Source organism: Sturnira hondurensis, unplaced genomic scaffold (assembly GCF_014824575.4).
Source record: "Sturnira hondurensis isolate 20B ecotype Veracruz unplaced genomic scaffold, ASM1482457v3 Scaffold0018728, whole genome shotgun sequence".
In the NCBI taxonomy this organism is placed as follows: domain Eukaryota; kingdom Metazoa; phylum Chordata; class Mammalia; order Chiroptera; family Phyllostomidae; genus Sturnira; species Sturnira hondurensis.
Genome location: NW_028091359.1, coordinates 19,303,891 through 19,325,229, shown reverse-complemented (window position 1 = coordinate 19,325,229; position 21,339 = coordinate 19,303,891). Strand labels below are relative to the sequence as shown.

The following is a 21,339-nucleotide window of genomic DNA, read 5'->3' as shown; positions in this document are numbered from 1 at the left end:
CCCGCCTGCAAACCTAAAAGGTCATTGGCTGGATTCCCAGTCACAGCATATGCCTGGGTTCCTATGGGGTCCTCCATTGGGAGCATGTGAGAGGCAACCCATTGATGTATCTCTCACACATCCATGTTTCTCTCCTCTCTCTCCCTTCCTCTCTCTCTAAAAAAGTAAATAAATAAAATCTTTAAAAAAATAAAACATCCCCTTTTCATTTTGCTTTGCAAACATCACATATCTGAAATTTGGCCATTTTCTACTGGCAGTAGTTCCTTTTGGCTTTTATCTCCCGTCTTCTTCACCTCTTCCTCTTTTTCTCATCCTACCAAGCAAAACACATTTAAAAATAGTTCTTAACTTTGTTTCTGGGCCTGTGAACCTCATGAAGCTTGTCTGTAAAACTGAATTTTTCTGGGGAAAGTCACAGCTCTCATCAGATCCATGCACTGTCCTCGCCGCCCCCTCCCACCCCCACCCCCCCAAACTGAAAAAAACCAGTTAATCTTTGACAAAATGAATAACCATTTCTTGTTCGGTCGTAAAATAGAGACAGCGATTTCTTTTCACTCGTTGACTGTTAATTTTCTAAGAGTCCAAGAACCCCGAAATGTCCAATGTGTCGAAGAGTGAAAACCGAAAAAAAACTTTGGGCGTGGAAAACGAAGAATGGAAGAGCCCAATGACCAACAGGAGAAAGATTACCTGGAACTGGGTCCGGGAAAGAGGCTGGAGTACTAGCAGGACAGTGGCTAGACCGCCCCTTCCCCACTTCTCTCTTTGGGTCTCCGGGCGTCGGGATGTTGTAGGGGGACAGGCAGCGCATAATTAAAGATCTCAGGTTGGATATTAGCAAAATCTGCAGGAGCCCAGGACACTCCTGCGGGCGTGCCCACGACTGGCGCCGGAAGACCGCCCCTCCCGGCCGGCCTCTCGCAGTGCAGTCTGGGAGCCGCGAGAGCCGCGAGGAGGGTTGGGGAGCCCCGTGGTTGGCATCCGAGCAGCCGGTGCACCCCGCACGCCGGGCGGGGCAGTATTACGTCGGGTTAAGTAGACACTAGGATACGCCTCAGACGCCAGGTCCCCTCCGCGCCTTTCCCCTCAGCCTTTCACCTTTTCGCGCGTGCTGAGAGTACCGCCCCTTCCCCCGGACCTCACCAGACAGAGAGCACCGTGCGCTTAAGCCCCGCCTCTTGCGGGAGCCAAGGCGTAGGTTCAGAATCCGGAAGGAAAACAATCCGGCGAGACTGAGCGGGCCGAGACCTGCTGTCTGCGCAGTGCTGATCGGTCCGGGACCGGCTGGAGCAAGTGGCCTGGCCACCCGCGTGGGAACCATGGCGACGGTGAACCCACTGAAGCCAACCGAACCGAGAGGCAGGGAGCTCAGGTGAGGAAGGACAGCTCCGGGCCGAGTCACTGCTTCCGACCCAACTGGGGCTGCGAATCTGGGGTTAGAACCAGACTGGGAGAGAAGAGACTAGTTCTGCAGAACTGCTTTTAGTCCGGAGGTCCTGCCAAACTATCCCTGTGTCGAGCAGGCTAAATTAAGTCCGAGCCCTACTCCCCTTCCAAACTCAAGCTGCCGAGCTACTTTCCACTGGGGCCCCCAAGCAGGTGCACAGTCGGCTTCTGAAGGAGGCAGTGGTGTCGGGCTGTTTGAAGTTAAAGACAAAACAAAGCATTGTCACCTCAGCTGTAGGGTAGAAATCTGTTCTTTTGAACAGCATTTACATCATCGGGTCTGCCTGATCCCCTTGTGACCTCCTAAAATTTGAAATCAGATTTAGATAAGATGCTTTGATGAAGTGACAGTAGCTTGGCCCCGTGCTTGCTCTGGAACAAGAAACAACGCTAATCACCAACTTAGTGCAGGTCACGATGCAAGGATTTGCTGCTAATCGTGGGACCTGAGAACTTGGGCAAGAAATCCCGACTTTTACTTCTCATTCACTTAGATCAGGTCCCTGGGAAAACACGGAATCTTGGAATAAAAGGGCTGCCTTTCTTAATCTTCTATTGGACAGCAGGGGGAGATCGTAAACAAACGAAGCACAGACTCTCTGGCTGAGTGCCTGGGAAGGTGTTTTTTGTGTTTTGTTTTTGTTCGAGGCAAGGAGCAGGAAGTTGCTTTAAGCCCGCCAAGAATTTTTTCAAGTTGTGCTTTTTTAGAACATGGACCTCTAAGAACAAGGATCTGGTGAAGAAGAGATGTTTGGGGATAACCTACCCTTTTCTAACCCTCTCCCATTCTAGATCTGCTGCTGCTGCGTGGCGTAGCTAGGACTCACCTGAGGCTTGGTGGCTATTCTTGCTCTCCATGGGCTTTGTAGCCACTGCCTTCACCGGACTCAGCACTGCCTGGGGCTCCCTCGGAGTGTTCCTATAACTATTCCGTGGAAATCTGCAAGTCTCCCCTTCTCCTGAGCCTCTGATGGGATCCAATGTTAACGAGAGTTGCTGATCTAGTTCCTCTGCTTCCCTAGGGCTCATGTGAAGCTGAGATGGAGCATATCACTGATGGCTTTTTCCAAACGGTGGCAGACTTTTGAGAGAGATGTTGAGAGACCTCTTAGGTAGAACCATCTCCTGAGGCTCTCTTAAATGCTGGCAGAATTAGTTGTGCTTCAGGGATTCCAACCATGGCAAGGGATGAGGAAGGGAATATGGTGTTATCTGTTATTTTTGAAATTCCCCTCTCTTGTGGTGCTGAGGTCTGTCAACAGGTGAAACCCAAACCTCCAGAATCACTCAGGTGATCCTAGGGCCCCTCAAGTTGAAGAATGGGGAGTGGGGAGTTGCTGGTTGCACCATAGATGCTTGCTGCAGTGTGAATGGTCCATGAAAGGAATGAGTTCCTGACTACCCACCCCTCCCTCTGCCTGAGCCCAAACCTCTGGGCCCGCTTTGGCAGCTCTCCTAATGTCAGCAGCGCCAGTGCTGCCAGATGGGGGCGGCTTTAGTCCTGCGGGGAGCAGCCAATCCAGGGTGGGGATTTCCTGCTTCAGAGGACAAAGGTGCAGATGGAGGACTTGTAGCTCAGCTCCTCTGTCACCACCATCAGATGCAGAAGCCTGTTTCTCACTGTGATGGCAGTGGATTGTGGTGCAGCTGTTAGCAGACTACACTGCTCTGTGTTACCTGGGCGAGGTGTTATCCTCCTTCCTCCATGACTTTGCTTTTCATCCCTTCCACAGTATACATGTCGTGACATGGAATGTGGCCTCTGCAGCACCACCTCTAGACCTTGATAATCTCCTTCAGCTAAACAACCAGAACCTGAATCTGGACATGTATGTCATTGGGTAGGTGTCTGCAGGGCCCCTTCATTCACCCTTATATCTGAGATCGGGTAAGCCTGACCAGTCCCAAGTTGTCCCCATGGGGAACCGCTGTTAATTTCCTCCCTCGCTCTGGAGTCCGATGGCTAGGAGCTTTGAGCCTGCATCAGGGCCAGTGCCTCTTGTCCTGGGTCAGCAATGGCAAAGGGCTGGCGATTCACAGTGGGGGGAGGGAGAGATCATAGCCATGAGAACCCAAGGCTTGAAAGTCTGCTGAGGGCAGTACGAAATGTTGGTGGCAGAGGCGGTTCCCTCCAGAACAGGGGACAGCCTCTGACCTGGGCCCGGCAGTTTGCAGGAAATGGACTGTGGCATCATGAGCCTCCTTGCTGACACTGCCTTTGAAGACCCATGGAGCAGTTTCTTCATGGATGTGCTTTCCCCTCTCGGTTTCGTCAAGGTAACTTTCAAGTTCATGGGCAATTGGGAAATGCGTCCTATCTCTTGTCACTAACTTCCCAGTCCATTGGTCTCCCACTCAAGCTTTTGTGTTATTTCCCATTTATTTAAAGGCCTAAACCTCAGTGGCACGAGTCTCCCTGAGGCTCCCGCCTCCCTTCTGTATTTCCAAGGTAGCTAGAGCAGAAGCAGCACCCCAGGGGTAGTTTACACCTTGGTGTTTTTCCGGTTGGGAGACTTCCTTGAGGAGGTGCAGCAGGGCGTACCAACAGCTCAGTGCCTACCCCATCCCTAGCCAGGACTGTACGCTAGATGCCTAGCATGCAATTTCAGAGTATAATAATACTTGCTACCATTTGCTGAATTTTTACATGGTATTAACCATTATAAATAAGCTCTTTATTACATTTAAAAATCTTAACAACTGTCTTGAAATGTGGGTATTTTACAGATAAAACCAAGATTCAGAAGTCATACAGGCTGTCTGGGATTTGAATCCAGACCTTTCAAACTTCATAACCCAAATTCTTCACTACTGTACTTAATTGCCATATTGGGGAGCCCTAAGGCTGGCGGGTACCCCATGGCTACATGATACCTCTGGTATCAGAGAGTGTCCTCAGATTATAGGAGACATGCATCTCAAATTCTCAGGAGCCCAGGGGTAGAAAAAGGGAGATGGGTGCGGAGTAAAACGATTGTCAGTCTGAAGGGTCAGTATTCTTTGGGGGATTTTAGCTCATGGGAGAATCTGTAGGAAGCCTCCTAATTGCTGATCTTCACCTTCCTCCCTTGCATAGCTGAGGAATGAAACACACTCCCATTTAAAGCACCTAATGCATTAGTTACTTCTTGAAAATACCAGAATTGCCTTATTCCCTTCACTGTGTGACTGGATTTCTTTAGAATTAATTCCACTATCCTAGTGTGTTGAAGGGTGATAAGGCAAGAGCTGTGACTCCTCCCAAGGAGGGCAGAGCCAGGAGCAGGGAATGCATGGTTTGGTCCTGCTACTAGGGCTAGAAAATGCCAGCCCGAGCCCTTGGCTCCCTCCAGATCAAACCCAGCCCTCCCCTAGACAGGGGGCTAGACCCTCTCAAAGGGCAGAACCACTTCTCTCACCTCCCACTCCCTTCCCAAGACTGGCAGCCTCCGTACACCTCAGCTAGCTGGCGAGGGGTTGGGAGAATGGAACTGAGCCAAGGAAATGAGCTCAGCTTGTGGCAGGGACACAACCCGTTCTGCCCATGCCGCCTCCCAAGGTTGGGGGGTCAGCCTGAGGGCCTGGCGTCCAAAACAGATGACCCTCCTATTCCTAGCCAAGAACTGAGGTGAAGAGGTGACCCCTTGTAGCCTATTTCTTGGACAGGAGTATGTTTAGAAGCCTGGGGCTGCCCCCTGGCTGGCTTCAGGACTCCCAGTCACCTCCTTTCTAGGCCTTTCCTTAGCCCCACCCACTTCATTTCCTCTAACTAGAATTTCGCCTACAAATCTCCTGCCTTTCCCCACAGCCCCACCCTTTCTCCCAGTCTGAGGCTTTCCTGCCCTGCCCCCACCCCTCCACTGCCCTTCTTCACAAAGTGGACTGGTGCCTTTGTGGTGGAGCCCCATGGCCCCAGTCAGCCCTGGGTAAGGCTTCCACTTGAAACTTCCTGAATCTTTATTCGTTCCCTTGGGAGTCAGTCCCTCGTAGTATAGCTCTCCCTTTACTTTCATTATTGTATGTGCCTGTGAAGGCTAGAAACCAAGATGGGGTGCAGGGTGGGGTTGTGGACACAGTTGTAGCAACTGCTGCCCAACCCTAGTTTCTCACGCCTCCCTCACTCAGGCCTGGGTTTGGGGTTCCCCCTGCTTTGACACCTCCACTGAGCCAGAGCTCCTGACCTGCAGGATCAAGTTTCATAATTCCTGGAAGGCCCCAGTACACACTCCCCACCCGGGGATTTCCTTCTTGGCCTCTGCACCTCATGCTCCGGAAACAGCTACTCAAGTGGTGGATGCAGACAGCCTGAATCTGAGAGAGAGGGTGACTAGCTATAGCCCATTCTCATGCCCACCCCTCCTCCATGGCCACACACAGCAAGGCTTTTGCAGGCCTGGTACTTTGATGTTTCTGTCAGGTAGTCCTGGGGTTCCTTAGTTTCCCTGAGCCTCAGTCCTTCATCTGAAAACCAGGGACAGTGGTTCGCTACAGGGCCGGTGTAAAGATTAAATGGGATATGAAGCACTCAGTAGATGCTAGCTGTTCTCCCCAGCCTGCGAACACTTGTCCTCTGTTCTCACTGTCATCGCTCTACGTTGCTTTTGTGAACATGCAGCAGCCCACCATCTATAGTTATTTAGGGGGAGCATTTTCTTAATTTTCACTGAGCTATAACATATGCGGTACCATTTGATGGATTTAAACAAATCTTTTTTTAGATTGTATTTATTTATTTTTAGAGAGGGGAACAGGGGGAGAAAGAGAGGGAGAGAAACATCAATGTCGGTTGTCTCTTGAGTGCCCCCGCACTGGGGACCTGGCCCACAACCCATGCATGTGTCCTGACAAGGAATCAAACCGGCAACCCTTTGGTTCACAGTCTGGTGTTCAATCCACTGAGCCACACCAGCCAGGGCTGAAGGATTTTATATGTATACACGTCCATGTTACCACCAGTCTAGTCAAGAGTCAGAATATTTCCAGCATCCTAGGAGGCTTTGTCGTATTCATTTCCTACATTTATCTTTAAGAATCCTTAAACCAGCTCTGGCTGGTGTAGCTCAGTAGATTGAGCACGGGCCTGCAAACCAAAGGACTGTGGTTCAATTCCCAGTCAGGGCACGTGCCTGGGTTGCAGGCCAGTTCCCAGGAGGGGATGCATGAGAGACATCCATACATTGATATTTCTGGCCCTTTCTCCTTCCCTTCTAAAGATAAATAAATAATTTTTTTAAAAAAAGAACCCTCAAACCAAAAAACAATAGCTGCCAGTTAATTCTAACATTATCTATGAAATAGATTCCTGCTCTATCAATTAAATAACAGGCTGAGAGACTTGCCCAGTACTAAACACTAAGAGCCCCAGCCAGGATTTGAACCAGATCTGGCTAACTCAAAGTCAGTGCCCTTAGCCACTATCCTGTACAACTGCAGTCCTCCTTGAGGCCCTGGCCCACAGGGGTGGTGGCGCATGGGCACCCAGAGGACTTCAGGAGGGCGTCGTCAGTGAGAGGAGCACCTAGGCGTGCATGGGGCAGGAATTGAGAGTTGATGCCCTCCCGATGGAAGGGTGCCCTGGCAGCCTTGCCTTCTCTGTCCTTAGCCTCCGGGCCCAAGAACAGACACAAACATGCTCAGCTCTTCCAGTACATCATTTAGCAGCTAAAGGGGGTGAAACTCTGAGGCTTGAACTGAGATACCATAGACCTTGGGGAAGGGCATTTGTGTGGCACAGGGCCTGGCAGGGACACACGCAACCTGTGCAGGGAAATGCATGACCGTTGTCCTCCCCTGTCCTGCAGGTCTCTTCTGTTCGCATGCAGGGGCTCCTCTTACTGGTCTTTGCCAAGTGTCAGCATTTGCCCTTTATCCAGATCCTCTCTACTAAGTCCACCCCCACTGGCCTCTTCGGGTTCTGGGTAAGAACTAAGTCTTGTCCAAGTCATGGGAAGGGCTGGGAGCTTTAGAGCTGGGCAAATAGGAGAAGGAGCAAAATGAGTCTTAGCATTCTGGCCAGGCTGGTGCCCGGGATACCCACTCTCCTGCCTCCGGGGGTTTAGCATCCTGAGACCTCAGGCTGAATGAGCTGGGTTCGTGGGTGGAGAGCTTACCCTGGGAAGCTGAATATCTGGCCCTGGGAGATCCTGTGGGGAGGAGAGACCATCTCCCCTCAGGCCTACAATGGGAGAAGAGAGGTGCACCCCACCCACAGCAGCTTCCAGCGCCTCTGCCCACTTGTCCTACCAGGGGAACAAAGGGGGCGTCAACATCTGCCTGAAGCTTTACGGCTATTATGTCAGTATCGTCAACTGCCACCTGCCCCCACACATGGCCAACAATGACCAGCGGCTGGAGCACTTTGACCGAATCCTGGAGATGCAGAACTTTGAAGGACTTGATATCCCCAATATCCTGGACCATGAGTGAGCATGCAGTCACAGACTGCTGCCCCTGCCCTCTTTCCCGCACCAGCCCAGGCAAATGTCCTCTGCCCAGTCACTGCTGCCCAGTCAGAGGTAGTCTATACTCCTCTCCCACCCTCTCCTGCCCTCGTCCCTGACACCCCCTCCCCTGCCTGGAAGCCCTGGCCACTTCTGAAGATGGCTGGGCAAGATCCCAGTGGTTCCTGAGGTCACTCAGAGGGCTGGTTCTCAGCCTTGCCTCGTGGCCAGTTGGGGGAGGGAGAAGGCAGGAGGGCTAGAGCCTGCTTCCTATTTGCCACTTGCCCTCAGGGCTGGTCTCTTCAGTCTAACCCATGGGCTAGGAGCCGTGAGAACAGTCCTGTGGGGCCTGTGCCCTGGACTTCACCTAGCACTCCCCCAGCATCTGACTTCTCACCTGCAGCCCCTGGGGGGAACCGGCCTGGGCCGCCTGTTGCATCTCTTTCTCTGTCCTCATCACGAATCTCATGCTGCCTTCTTTTCTTTCTGAAGCCTCATTGTCTGGTTTGGAGACATGAACTTTCGGATCGAGGACTTTGGGTTACACTTTGTTCGGGAATCCATAAAAAGTCAGTGCTACAGTGACCTGTGGGAGAAGGATCAGGTATTGATTGGGGTGAGGGGGTCCAGAGGGGTGATCTGAGCCCATGGTGGAGGTCCAGCATGAAATGGGCAGAGGGTTGCCTAGGTTCCGTAGTGTCTGTTCCCCTTTCCCAGTCCTCTGAAATCCCTGTGCCCAGCAGGGAAGAGTCAAACGGGGCTTCACACCTGGGGCAGCGCAGCCAGCCCTGGCAGGGCCTCATCTTCATTTGGAGGAACCACGGGATAGCTCCTGGGTGTGCATTATCATCGGGAGCAAGAGGGGCTTTGGCCTGCTGAACACCAACCTCCTTGTATCCCTGTTTCCCTTCTCATCCCCAGGCTTGCTTGCCTCCCAGAGAATGAGATACCACCCATTTGGGGAACCCTGGCTACCCCCGTCTCCCCTCTGACACATGTCTGCTAGTGACTTCCAGAGAAATGAAATTCAAAGCCTGGTCCCTATAGTCCAAGGACTGGGAAATGGCAGGCAGCTGCCTCCCCTAGGACTGTAGGGTAATGTTTGCAAAAGGATCAGCTGTTGTCCTGGGGGCGGAGATGGGGTGCTGAGGCTGCCCCTGTAGCTGTGAGGAAGTGGAGTGGCATTGCTTGACTATTCCCTCACTTCGATGACTGATCTGTTAAATGGAGTGTGCTCCTGGGTCGCGGAGTCAGGACCACTGGGAGATGGGGCCGTGCCTTTCTCCGCAGCTCAGCATTGCCAAGAGGTATGACCCGCTGCTCCGGGAGTTCCAGGAGGGCCCTCTGCTCTTCCCGCCCACCTACAAGTTTGATAAGAACTCCGACAACTATGACACCAGGTGAGGGGCTCCACCAGTAGAAGGTCAACCTGCCTTGGATCTGGAATTGGCCTGTGAGGAGGAGACGGGAGCCACGAGGCTTGGGAGTCAGGCAGTGCTGCCCTGGTGACAGTGGGAGCTGCCTGAGAATAGAAGTACTAAGGAAGCAGGATCCAGCCATCACCTCTTGGGAGCGGTGCCGCTCACCCCCTCTGAGGCGCTGACCTGAGAGCTGTCCAGATTGTCCTCAGAGAAGGCAGGTGGGGGAGCCGGTGCTGGCAACGGTCGGGGGTGGGCAGCAAGGCAGGTAGGGCCAGAGAAGAAGAGGAGGCAGCTGATTTCTGACTTGTGAGGGGCTGCTTTTCAGCGTTCTGGGAACCCCTGCCCCCACTCCCCAGGGCTTTTTGTTCCTCCCCAGACGGGGGCTTGGCTCAGCCAGTTACTGGTATTAAGGACCCCTGCCCTAGCTGTGAGTGGGTCAGGTACTATTGAGGAAGGTGAAGTAGTGGTCATTAGTGGAGAATTTCATGGGGAAAAAATATGGACAGTTCATGTAGTAGTTAGAAGCACAGCTCTGCATCTGCTGTATGACCTTGGCCAAGATATTCAAGGTTTGACTTTGTCATCTCTAAAACGGGGGTGATAACAGCACCTCCCCACCCACTAGGTTGCATATGTAGAGCCCAGTGTCTGGCACCTAGTAGGCGCTGTGATGACTGCTATTATTATTTCTAGATCCGTGTCTTCAAGTGGTAGTTTAACTGAAAACCTTTCTAAGAAGCAAAGAAGGGGTGGGCTAACCTCCAAAACTTTAGATGTAGGGAGAGGGGCAAAAGCAGCTCTGGCAAGGGGTCCCTGCCCAGCTTAGGGCAAGGAAAGAAAAGGAAGCCCTTACATGTCACAGGGCTATTTGTTTTACTTGGAACAGCTCCTTCATTTGCTCATCCTGTCAGAACTGTCTTCTGAGGGATATAAGAGGTCCTCCAGGACAACCCAGGCCTCTGGCATTTAGGGAGTCAGTGGGTACTTTCACAGCCAGGCTAAGGCGAGAGGTAGAGGCACCGGCCCAGGGCTCTCAGTGGTGTGACAGAGTCACAGTGTTTCTGCCAAGAAGCGGGGTGAGCCATTGCAGGAGTGTGGAGCAAGACGCAATGGGGTCATGGCCTGCACAACACACACAAGGAGAGGCCACGAACACTGGAGACAGAGTTCAGCCAGGGCAACCGAGCGGCCAGGAAGGAGGTAAGAGGGCAGTCTGCAGCTGGCCCAGGCCCACTGCTGCAGGGAGACTGCCAGTCCCCCAGCCGTCGTTAGAAATGAGGGTCATGGCCATTAGAAGGCTTTGGTGGGCCAGGCTGGGGCCGTGGGAGCGCCACCCTCCACCAGTTAACTTTTATTTCATCTTATTTTTTTTACAATGGTCACAGTTGGTTATTTGTGTTTTATTTATTTATGTCCTCCCTAATTTACAAAAAAGTTGGGATAGTTTATGTATTAGTTTTCCATTACTGCATAACAAACCAACCCAAATATAAGAGCTTAAAGCCACACGAATGTGTTATCTCTCGGCTCCTCCCTGGGTCAGCAATGAGGGCGCTGTTTAGCTGGACCTTCTGCTCTCACGAGGCTGCACTCAGGTGCTGGCTTGCACTGATGCAGATTGTTGACACAGCTCATTCCCTCGTGGTGTATGACTCTGGTCCCTATTTTCTTGCTAGTTGTTGGCTGGGACGATTCTCAGCTCCGAGGGGCTGCTTCTCTTCATCAGCAGTTCACAGCCTGGCCGTCAACATTCTTCCTCCCCGCCAATTGACGTTAAAACCTCCCTTACCACCAGGAAGAGAGCTGCTGACAGGCCACGTAGCCAAGTGTCCCTTTGCCCCCACCCCCAGGTGTGGTGGGACAACCATCAGGAGACCGTATGAGAGTTACTGCAGACAGCTGGGTGTCGGCTGCAGTCGGGGGACTGAGATCGGGCAGAGAGGCTCCGATGTGTTAAAGGACTTCCCCTGGTGGCTTAGCACAGGATGATGGAGCTGGAGCTCAGACCTGAATCTCTGGACTCCGGCCCACAGTGCTTCCCCCTAGCCCGCAGTACCTCTAAAGTCACTGCTCTTTTTGCCAGCAGCAGCAACAGCAGCAAAACGGAGAGAGGGATCAGGACAGCAACGTCTTGCTAAGGAGGAGGCAGATACAGTACTTATCTCTGCATCACAGATACAGTCCACCTAGTGGCTGACGTGACTGAGCACTTTTTATTGCCAGGTGTTGTGCAGAGGGCTTTGCCTGCATCACTTTGCTTAATTCGTACCATATTCTCATTAGGTAGGCACTTGTTACTGACTCTTTACAAATAAGGAAACTGAGTCTTGGAATATCTAGTAGAGTAATAGTCAATGATTGAGCAAGAATTTGAACTCGAGTCTGTGTGACTCCAGGAACGGCGGGTGGGAGGTCATTACATGAGGACATGAAAACTAAAATATTGATGGCTGGAGCCAGGGACCAGGGCAGCTGGAAGTCCCTGCGGTGGCCAGGGCCAGGGCCCGAGCCCCATACTGGGAGCGGAAGCCTCCCTGCCTCATCAGACTGGTGTTCATCCTTGACAGCCAGCTCGGACATCATCTCTAGTAGAAAGCCTTCCCTGACCCATTACCTGTCTCACTGAGAGCTCTCTCCTGTCCTTAAGCTGCCACAAGCGTTGTGTACACCACACTTTCTGTGTTGCTTTTAAGATACAATGAGCCTTCCTTGCTGTGCTATGAATGCCAGAGTGTAAAGGTAGGATCTGATTTATGACCATCCCTGGAATGTGGCATAATGCCTGGCATATGTTTAAATTGGGAGCCTGAAAGGACAAGAGGGAAAGATACAGTATTAAAGGAGCAGCTAGTTTAGTAGGGGGATCCCCCTATAGCAAAAGATTCAAATACGCACTATCAGGTTCCTTGGTTGGCAGATGTGCCAAAGGAGGTTGAGGCAGATGGTGAGGGGAGCAGCTGAAGCCAGGAGGAGTCAGAGTTGTCAAAAAGGCAGCCGAGTTTGGCAGAAAGAAGGGCAGGCATTCCAATCAGTCAGCAGCACTGATGAGAGGCAGATTGAGTGGAGCCTGACCCAGCCGTACAAAGTAACTGTGAGTGAGTTGTGTGCAGGGCATGGGAGGCAGCTTCGCCAGCCGTGGCAGTGTCTCAGAGCCAAGATGTAATGAGAACCGAGGTCAGCTCCATTACAGGGGAGGGTGAAAGGGCCGAGGGCCAGCAATCCTGTTAAAGTCAGGGATTGCAATAGGGTTTTGTTACATGAACCCAGTCAACCTTTCTGCTAGGCAATGGGCAGAGGATATTATGATCAATCTAGTCAGGACTCGTGTCCAGAGTCCAGTGAGACACTTAGAAGCCGTCTGCAGGAAGCTGAAGGGGAAAATGCTTTCAGACCCCAAATGGAATGAATCACTACTTTTGGGTCAATAAATTGACTCAGTTTTCTAAGCTCTTAAACGGAGAGAATCTTGCAAATCTACTTGGTTTTATTTATTTATTTATTTATTTTTGAGTAAAGGCATACTAATCTGCAGAAACAAATTTTTGTATTCAGTCCTGATCATTCAGCCAAAAAGCACGAGAGGCCCCATTCACGTAATGCACTGTAAGCCCGTTCTGGCAGGTGCGAATGGGCCCGGCGGGCAAGCTGGAGGAGCAGAGTGCAGCGGAAGGAGCGCAGACTTCACAGCCGGCAGACTGAGCAAGCGCCCTGCTTCCCCCTGGACGGGTGACCTCTCTGAACCCCATTGTCCTGTAGGAGAAAAACGGGGTCTGTAACACCCTTCCAGTGTCAGGAGGATTAAAACAATCTGTGGGGCACCGGTCACTGCCTAATGCACAGAGGGACCCCCATTTAGCTGCACTATAACTAGAAATGGAGAACTGGGGGGATGTGTGTAATATTTGATTAGTACACATTTATTTTTGCTTAATTTTGTTGCTCAAGCTCCTCGAAGGTCTGGACAATCTCATTTATCAGCTCTCCAGTTGGCCTGGCATATAAAGAGGGTTCAGTGAATGTTGCTGAAAGAATGAGTACTACAGGTAACCAGAGGCGAGCCTGGGCCAGGCCACAGGAAAGGAGGGAAGGCTGAGAGGTACTGAGGAGGAAGGGAGACTGGCTGTGGTCGGGCCTTGGGGAGGATTCTGACGTGACCGCAAATCTTGGGCTCTTAACCCTGAGGGAAGCTGGGGAAAGGGAATGCTTTGAAGGGGAGAGTGGTACATTTCCGAGGTTTATTTCCAAGTTTTAAGCATATGTTAAGACACTGAAGGTACAAGACATGGTGTGCCCTCTGGGATAGAAATACCACATTCTGGTGTCTACCCTGGACACTCCTGAGAAGAGTGAGCCATTGGAACAACCCATGGAGGCCCGAGCTGACGTGGTGGTGTAGCCGGTTACTACTTCCTGACCGCTCCCTGGACTTGCCTTAATTTATTTAATCTTGACGGTGGCTCTTTGAAGTATGTGTTATTATCAACCCATCTGAGAGTTGGAAAAACCAAGGCTGGAGTGATGAAGTCATTTGCCCAAGGGCGCATTAGCCTTTTTATCTTTTAAAACTAGATTACTGGTTTATTATAAAAGGATATAACTGAGGAACAGCAAGTGAAAGAGAGGCACAAGGCAAGGTGTGGGGAAAGGGCTGGGAGCTTCCAGGCCCGCCACTCTGCCCGGTCTCTACTCCGTGTGTTCACCAGCCCAGCACCGCATGGCTCTTAATCAACAGGGCGGAACCTTCCCCCAACTGGTCTCTGACCGTAAAGTCCAAGTTCACCACTGAAGTGTCGTTTCTGCCTCTCTTGCTAGAAAACTGTATCACTGTTGAAATGATAACAGTATGTAAGAAATGTTTATTTAAAATAGTAACTGAATAAAGGAGAAGACAAAAATGGCGTTTGTAACTGACTGTAAGCCTGTGAAGGTACAGATATATTAAGATTAGAAGGGGCCCTGGCTGGTGTGGCTCAGTAGATTGAGTGCAGGCGTGTGAACCAAAGGATCATGGTTCGATTCCCAGTCAGGGCACATGCCTGGGTTGCAGGCCAGTTCCCAGCAGGGGATGCACGAGAGGCAACCATACATTGATGTTTCTCTCCTTCTCTCCTTCCCTTCCCCTCTAAAGATAAATAAATAAAATCTTTTAAAAAATTAGAAGGGCATTTCTGAGGAGAGAGATTGAGCTTGGTGTTAAGTTAGTTTGGGTTCACAAGCAGTTGTCAAGTACCTACTACGTGCCAGGCTCTGTACTAACGCTGAGAACACACGGAGACTCCAGGAGCCAGGCCTTGCCTTCCCAGTTGACACACTAACTGCTACGCTGACTGGGAAACAGACCATTGCAATGTAACGTAATGGTGAGAATACTGGTGTAAACTTTTTTGGAGGAAAGAGTAGAGGACAGGACAGCTTTATGACAAAGACATCATTGGAATTGGGCCTTTCCCTGTGAAAAAGGGTGCTCCAGGCAAAAACTTCCAGATAGGCAGGGATGTCCAGCCCGAGGGCCGTATTCAGCTCAGAATGGCTATGAATGCTGCCCACCACAAAATTGTAAATTTACTTAAAACATGAGATTTTCTTGTTTTCGTTAGTGTTGGTGTATTTAATATGTTGCCCAAGACAACTCTTCTTCCAGTGTGGCCCAGAGATGCCAAAAGGTTGGACACCCCTGTTAGATAAAGGTCCTAAGGCCTGGGAGCATCTCTGGTGTGGGTTGTGTCTGGGCAGTAGGAATGCAGGCAGAGGCACCAGGCTGCTGAGTACCCTGAAAGCTACACTTGGGAGACTTGCCCTGTGTTCTAGAGGCAATGAAACTTTAACTTAGCCCTGGCTGGTGTGGACTGAGCACTGGCCTGCGAACCAGACGATCGCGGTTCCATTCCCAGTCAGGGCACATGCCTGGGTTGCAGGCCAGTTCTCAGCAGGGGACTCACCAGAGGCAACCATACATTGATATTTCTCTCCTTCCCTTCCCCTCTAAGGATAAATAAATAAAATATTTAAAAAATAGTAATAATAAAAAATATAAAAAGGGTGGGAGGGAGTACTGGCTGGTGTGGCTCAGTGGATTGAGCGCCGGCCTGCAGACCAAAAGGTATCAGGTTCGATTCCCAGCCAGGGCACATGCCTAGGTTGTGGGCCAGGTCCCCAATTGGGGGTCTGCAAGAGGCAACCATCAGTGTTTCCCTCTTTCTCCCACACCTCTAAAAATAAATAAAGTATTTTTTAAAAAACAAGTCAGAGGAACCCAGAAATATCAACTTATCAACTGTTCCCCAACCCCATTGAAGGACTCAGTGTCTCCACTTGGAGGGCGGGGCCTGGGTGCCCAGCCCCACTTAAAGAATAACCAGTAGCTGCTTGAGCAGGGCTGGGTTAGGGGTCAGAGACTTATCTGTCTTAGGGCAACTATAGGTGCCTAGTGGTGGAAAACACTCTTGTGTCCAGGGTTGTAGGTCCTGGTGCTTCTCAGGGAAAATGGAGGAACAGATAGGCGGGAGGTGTCTCAGCTGACTCTTGAGAACAAAGAACCATAATAGGCAGTGTCTACCGAGAGCTTATATCAAGCACTGCACTAAACAGTTTTTGTGCTTTATCTTATCAAGTCATCTCAGCAACCCTGTGAGGTAACTAGTTATCTTCTCCATTTTACAGAGGAGGAGGCTGAGTTCTAAGAGGGCCCGGCCAGGTGACTGCAGAGCGCCTGCTCTGTGCTTGGGCTGCCAGGCCCGAGTCCTGGCTCCACCACTCAGGAGCTCTGGCTTTGGGAAAGTCACTTCCCCTCTAAGCCTCGATCTCCGCACCTGTAGAGAGTGAAATAAACAGTACTGATCACAGGCATGTAGTGAGCATTCCCTGCATGCGTCCCTGTCCTTTCCCAAGGTTGCACATTTAGTAAGGGAGAAGACAAATTCAGCTCAAGTTCTGTCTGACTCCAAAATCCAAAGTTCAGTTTCTTTGATCTACTGCTGCTGTTGCTTAAGAAATAAGAAAAGCTTTGCAATGGAATGTTCTGAGTCACCATTTGATTCATAAATATGTAGACTAGGCTGAGGGTCCTTGGCTGAGTCTGAGGAGGGCCAGCATACCTGTGGTTCTATTGGGCACCCTCCTTCCTGCTGCCAGGCTGTCCGTGCTCCAGCTTTGGCCTGGGGGGCTCATGGCTGCTGGTGGGCCCTGGTGTTAGGGGCTTCAGGAAGCTAGTGAGGGTACCTAGTACTCTCCTGCCAATGCTTTCTTTTCTCCCCATTCTCTTCCCCTACTCCCAGTGAGAAAAAACGCAAGCCTGCATGGACTGACCGTATCCTGTGGAGGTTGAAGCGCCAGCCCCACACTGGCTCCTGCACCCCCAGCCTGCCAGCCCCCCACTTCTCACTGTCTCTGAGGAGCTACATCAGCCACATGATGTACACCATCAGTGACCATAAGCCTGTCACTGGCACCTTTGACTTGGAGGTGAACTTCCAGGCTGTCCAGCACTTGGTGGAGGAGCGGCCGTGCTGGGTCACATCCCCAAACCCTATAGTCCTGGATTCTAATGTCAGCAGATCCCCCAGGGGAGACCCATAGGACAACAGGATTGCCCTTCTTCCCAGGTCAGGGATCTCAGCTCTTCTGAGGAGCTGTTGATGGCTCTGCCTGCCAGAAACGTGCTCAAACCCTCTGGGAATAGGTTTCCATTTCCTCTTGGTACTGTCCCTTGGGGCTGAGTTCCATTATGCTTATTACCTGCTACGTGAAGTAGGACTTCCTTTTATTTGTCCTGAACCTGTCTGGGTCAGGTTGCAGAGGGAGCTCTCTCCATCCTCCAGCTTTGCCATCTACTGGCCAAGTCAGTGTTAACCTGTGAGCTGCTGGCCGCCCTCAGCCGTCCCCTTTTCATCCTTGTTTGTCTGTCTTTGTACCATCAGTTCCTTCCACGTGCCTATGTCTGTTCTACTGCAGGCACTCTCCCCTGAAATACTGAGTTTGGGTCACACACCCTGAAGGCGTAAAAGCAGCTACGGGGCTCTTAAACCTGTCAGCGATTCACCCCATTCTTTCCCACCCTCACCCCTCAGCACTGGACTCTGTGTCTGGTGACCCAGCCGGCCCTCTGCCCTGCCCTTCCTGCCATAGCCAGCTGCCCCTGTAAAGCCTTTGGTCCTTTCTCTTTTATTTATTTCTTATTTTAATTTTATTTATTAACTGTAGAGAGAGAAACATCGATTTGTTTTTCCACTTATTTGTGCCTTCATTGTTGCTTCTTGTATGTGCCCTGATCAGGGATCGAACCTGCAATCTTGTTGTATTGGGACGACACTCACACCAACTGAGCTGCCTGGCCACGGCCTGGTCCTTTCTCTTTCCAGCTGGCCAGCCAAGGTCTGCTACTTTGTCAGGACAGCCTAGCATTCTGTGCCCACCACCCTGGTGCCCCTCCCCCTCGGCCCTTACTTGTTAGACTTGTTAGAAAGGCACAGTAAGGACATTTGTCTCAAAGAAATGAATGATGCTATGGATTTTCAACCTTTTCCCCATCCTTCTGTGTAGTTGAAGCCATTGGTATCTGTCCCACTGATCACCCTGATGCCAGAGGGCCTATGGACCATGGAGAACGACATGCTGATCAGCTATACCTTGACCCCAGACTTCCCCAGCAGCCCCTGGGACTGGATTGGACTGTATAAGGTGATATGATGGCAAGGCAGGGAGTGAGTCAGCCACCTCCCTCTGGTTTATCTGTCCTGGGACCCTCGGGAGCTGGGCACAGACTAAAGAGCTCGCCTAGGGACTGGCAGTGATGGGGAGGGCATATGGTATGATAGCCAAACCTAGGGGTGTGGCCATCCTCATTTTAGGGTTTGCCGTAGGTCCTGTGTCCTCCCAGACCACTGACTGTCCAATCCCCCCTCCCACAGGTCGGGCTTCGTCACATTAATGACTACGTGTGCTATGTCTGGGTTGGGGACAACCAGGTCTCCTTCAGCAATGGGCTGAACCAGGTACCTGCCCCGCCTCCTGAGAGAGGCATTCCACATCTCCCATAGGAGGGCTTACCTGCTGGGTGACTTGCTGCTAACAGCTGGGTGGGACCCAGGGCCCTGGAGCTGACCCTGTTCTTGTCCACCCTCCCCTCCAGGTTTACATCAATGTCAGCGATATCCCTGAGACCGAGGGTCAGTTTCTCCTCTGTTACTATAGCAACAGTCTACGTTCCGTGGTGGGGATGAGCAATCCCTTTAAGGTAAAGTGGTCGGGGTGGGGGGAGGAGATGCAGAGAGGACTTGAGCTTGAACCCATTATCCATTCCCCAAGGCCACAGGCCTAGGAGCCCATATGTACCTGGAGCTGCGGCAGTTGGGGAATGACAGTGATGGGACAATGTGGAGGAAAACCTATTCTTTCTTCCCTTCCCGCTCATTGCCCATTTTATCCCTGCAGATCCAGCCTTGTGCCTTCCTGGAGGAGGACCTGCTGGGTGAATCCCAGTTATAGATGTGAGCCTAGATGAGGAAGAAGCCAGGGCGGAGGCGAGAGCTGGCAGCCAGCTCTGCTCACCACTACCAGGAGCGCTGGGGGCCCGGCCCAGCCCCCCGAGGAGGCAGCAAGTGTCCTTCACCTCCCAAGGGGAGTTCTAGCCACACTCCTTTGCTCTCTCCAGTCCAGATCCCTGGCATTAGTCACTTAAATACAGGGTTTTGTTGCTGAGATGTGAGTAAACCCAGCTAGTTTGTCAACAGTGAAGACCTGGGGATCATCCACCAAAGGTGGGAAGGGCCCTCCAGCCTACATCTCATTTCTCGATTCCCCCCGCCCTCGTCTCAGTCCTGCCCCAGCAGGCCTACCAGACGCATGCCCCATCTGGCACCGGCCTGCAGTCTCCTCATCCCATCCTGGGCCTCAGGTTGCCTGGGAGGGGGAGATGCTCACATTTGTACAGGCTCCACTGACTCGCTGGCACAGCAGCCCTGGGTTCAGGAGTCTTGGCATCTCATCTCCTGTCCCCCTGAGGGATGGGAAGAAGGTCTGGGATCCTTGCTTTGAGCAGAGACAGCATGACTAAGTGGACAGGACGGAGGGGCCCCTTTACCCAGGCTCTTATCTAGGGGTAGTGGGCAGGTTGAGTGTCCTGCCTACGTGCCCCCCGGGCCCTGGTTCACTGTTGGTGGATCATGCCCTGAACCTGGCATCTTGGGAAGGGTTGGCAGGTATAGAGAAGCTGTGGCCACAGGCTTTTCTAGGGTGGTCTTTGCCCAGTTGAGCTCATCTGTCCCTCCCCTTGCCTGCAGTCATTGGCCAGGAGCCTGCTGTCTCTCTAGACCACTGTGGGACCTAGAAGTGGGGGCCAGCGGAGAAGGCCAGAATGAAGATGTTTTAGAAAATCTGGCCCTGGGGGTCTTCAGAGAGCATTCTCCAGGTGCTATGTGGACATGGCTGTCCCTACTCCTACCACTTGCCTCCAGCCACTGGTGACTCAGTGGCCCGTCTCCCAGGAAAAGACACCTCAGGGAGCCTGCTCTGACTGTCACAGCAGTTCTATAACGTGGAACTGAGGAACACTCCAGTTGTTCTGCATCTCTGGCTCCTGGTGGGCCTTGGCTGTCTGTTTTTTCTGTTACATGGAGGGGATAATGAGAAACATGGCTTTTACATGTGTGTGTGTGACTCCTTTGTGATGACGGGCAGGGGTGCATGGCAAGTGGCCTTTGCTAGATTCCAGGATGAGGGCCCTGTATATCCAGACTGGACTTTGTGTCAGCAAATGACATGTTGCCTGGGAGACAATGGGGTGAGGGTCTGAACTAACGGCCCTCTGGGTTCCTGGTCCACTTGAGGCGTGCTTTTGGGCACTTAGTTCATTCTGCTGCTCAGTAGGATGGGTTTCCTAGAACTGATAGCAAAGGTGCTTAACTCTACTCCCAGTGGCTCCTTACCTGTCACTCCCTCACATTGAGCTTTGGTCCTGAGTTAAGCTATCCAAAATCACCATCTTGTCTTTCTGTCCCAGATCCCCCCTACCTGGAAGTTCCCCTGGTAACCTCTTTTCCCTGTCCCCAATACACACACACACACACACACACGAAGAACCTGAACCGTTGTGCTTGCCCGCTGTATTGCATCTGGCATACACAGCCATCACGGTGCTGTCACATAGCTCCCTCCGTTGGTCAGACCACAGCCCAGAAGTGCTGTGCAGGGCCAGAAGCAGGAACTGGCTCAAGACCTGAGTGTGAATCAGAGTCTCTACTCACATAGTCTCAGTTGTCCATAAAATACAAATAATGCACCTATTCACAACATAGTTGTATCAAGTTATAAAAAAAAACCCAAAACCCATAACTATAGCTACATTTTTTTTAAGACAGGGAGACGCCCTGGCTGGTGTAGCTCAGTGGATTGAGTGTGGGCCTGTGAAGCAAAGGATCGCAGATTCCAAGACCTGGGTTGCAGGCCAGGTCCCCAGTAGGGAACACATGAAAAGCAACCACACATTGGTTTCCCTCCCTCTCCTTCCCGTCTCCTTTCTCTAAAAATAAATAAATAAATAAAATATATTTTTTTAAAAAGAGAGAGACATCAGTTCTTTACCTTGATTCATTACCTCTTACTTGCCCCCAACTGGGGACCTGGCCTACAACCCAGGTAAGTGCCCTTACTGGCAACCAAACCAGAAACCTTTTTGGTTCACAGGCTGGCACTCAATTCTCTCCGAACCACACCAGCCAGGGCACTACCTCCTTATTCTGATTAATGTAACCCTGGGGCTGGATCTCCAGGGCTCCTGAGTCCAGGGTACCCCTGTTTCTCCATGTGAAGCAAGCTTGTCCTCTACACGCCCACCTCTCTCTCCCCTACCCTCGTACATCTACATTGGTCCCTATACCTGCCTCAGGTTGCAGGGCCCCTTCTAGCCTGGTAGGGGTGGGACCAACAGGGATTGAGAGGCGGGAAAGGGGAGTGCTTTCCCTCCTCTTGGCCCCAGTCAGGATATAGCCACTTTGGGCCCAGCCCTGACCCTCTGGGTGGAAACAGGAAATATGTTAGACTTATGTGTTCTG

The 21,339-nt window shown here is 51.6% G+C and overlaps 1 protein-coding gene across 2 annotated transcripts; it reads left to right on the top strand.

Moving 5' to 3' along the window:
• The first annotated feature begins 1,010 nt into the window (after nucleotides 1-1,010).
• On the top strand, nucleotides 1,011-19,930 carry INPP5K (inositol polyphosphate-5-phosphatase K). 2 transcript variants are annotated; one of them, XM_037070440.1, is made up of 12 exons: nucleotides 1,011-1,378; nucleotides 3,186-3,293; nucleotides 3,621-3,729; nucleotides 7,233-7,349; nucleotides 7,678-7,853; nucleotides 8,364-8,475; nucleotides 9,162-9,271; nucleotides 16,567-16,753; nucleotides 17,831-17,968; nucleotides 18,199-18,282; nucleotides 18,420-18,524; nucleotides 18,722-19,930. In XM_037070440.1, exons 1-12 carry the CDS (start codon nucleotides 1,326-1,328, stop codon nucleotides 18,773-18,775), a joined length of 1,353 nt encoding a protein of 450 aa, XP_036926335.1. In that variant the 5' UTR covers nucleotides 1,011-1,325; the 3' UTR covers nucleotides 18,776-19,930. The 2 variants fall into 2 exon arrangements, with proteins under 2 accessions (XP_036926335.1, XP_036926337.1); XM_037070442.1 differs by lacking the exon at nucleotides 1,011-1,378 and having other exon boundaries at nucleotides 3,201-3,293; nucleotides 3,628-3,729.
• The last annotated feature ends 1,409 nt before the right edge of the window (nucleotides 19,931-21,339 follow it).

Coding starts and splice junctions, on each gene's coding strand:
- INPP5K (XM_037070440.1), top strand. CDS start 1,326: ATGGCGACGGTGAACCCACTGAAGCCAACCGAACCGAGAGGCAGGGAG. Junction 9,272..16,566: donor TCCGACAACTATGACACCAG/GTGAGGGGCTCC, acceptor CCCTACTCCCAG/TGAGAAAAAACGCAAGCCTG. Junction 18,283..18,419: donor TCAGCAATGGGCTGAACCAG/GTACCTGCCCCG, acceptor CCTCCCCTCCAG/GTTTACATCAATGTCAGCGA.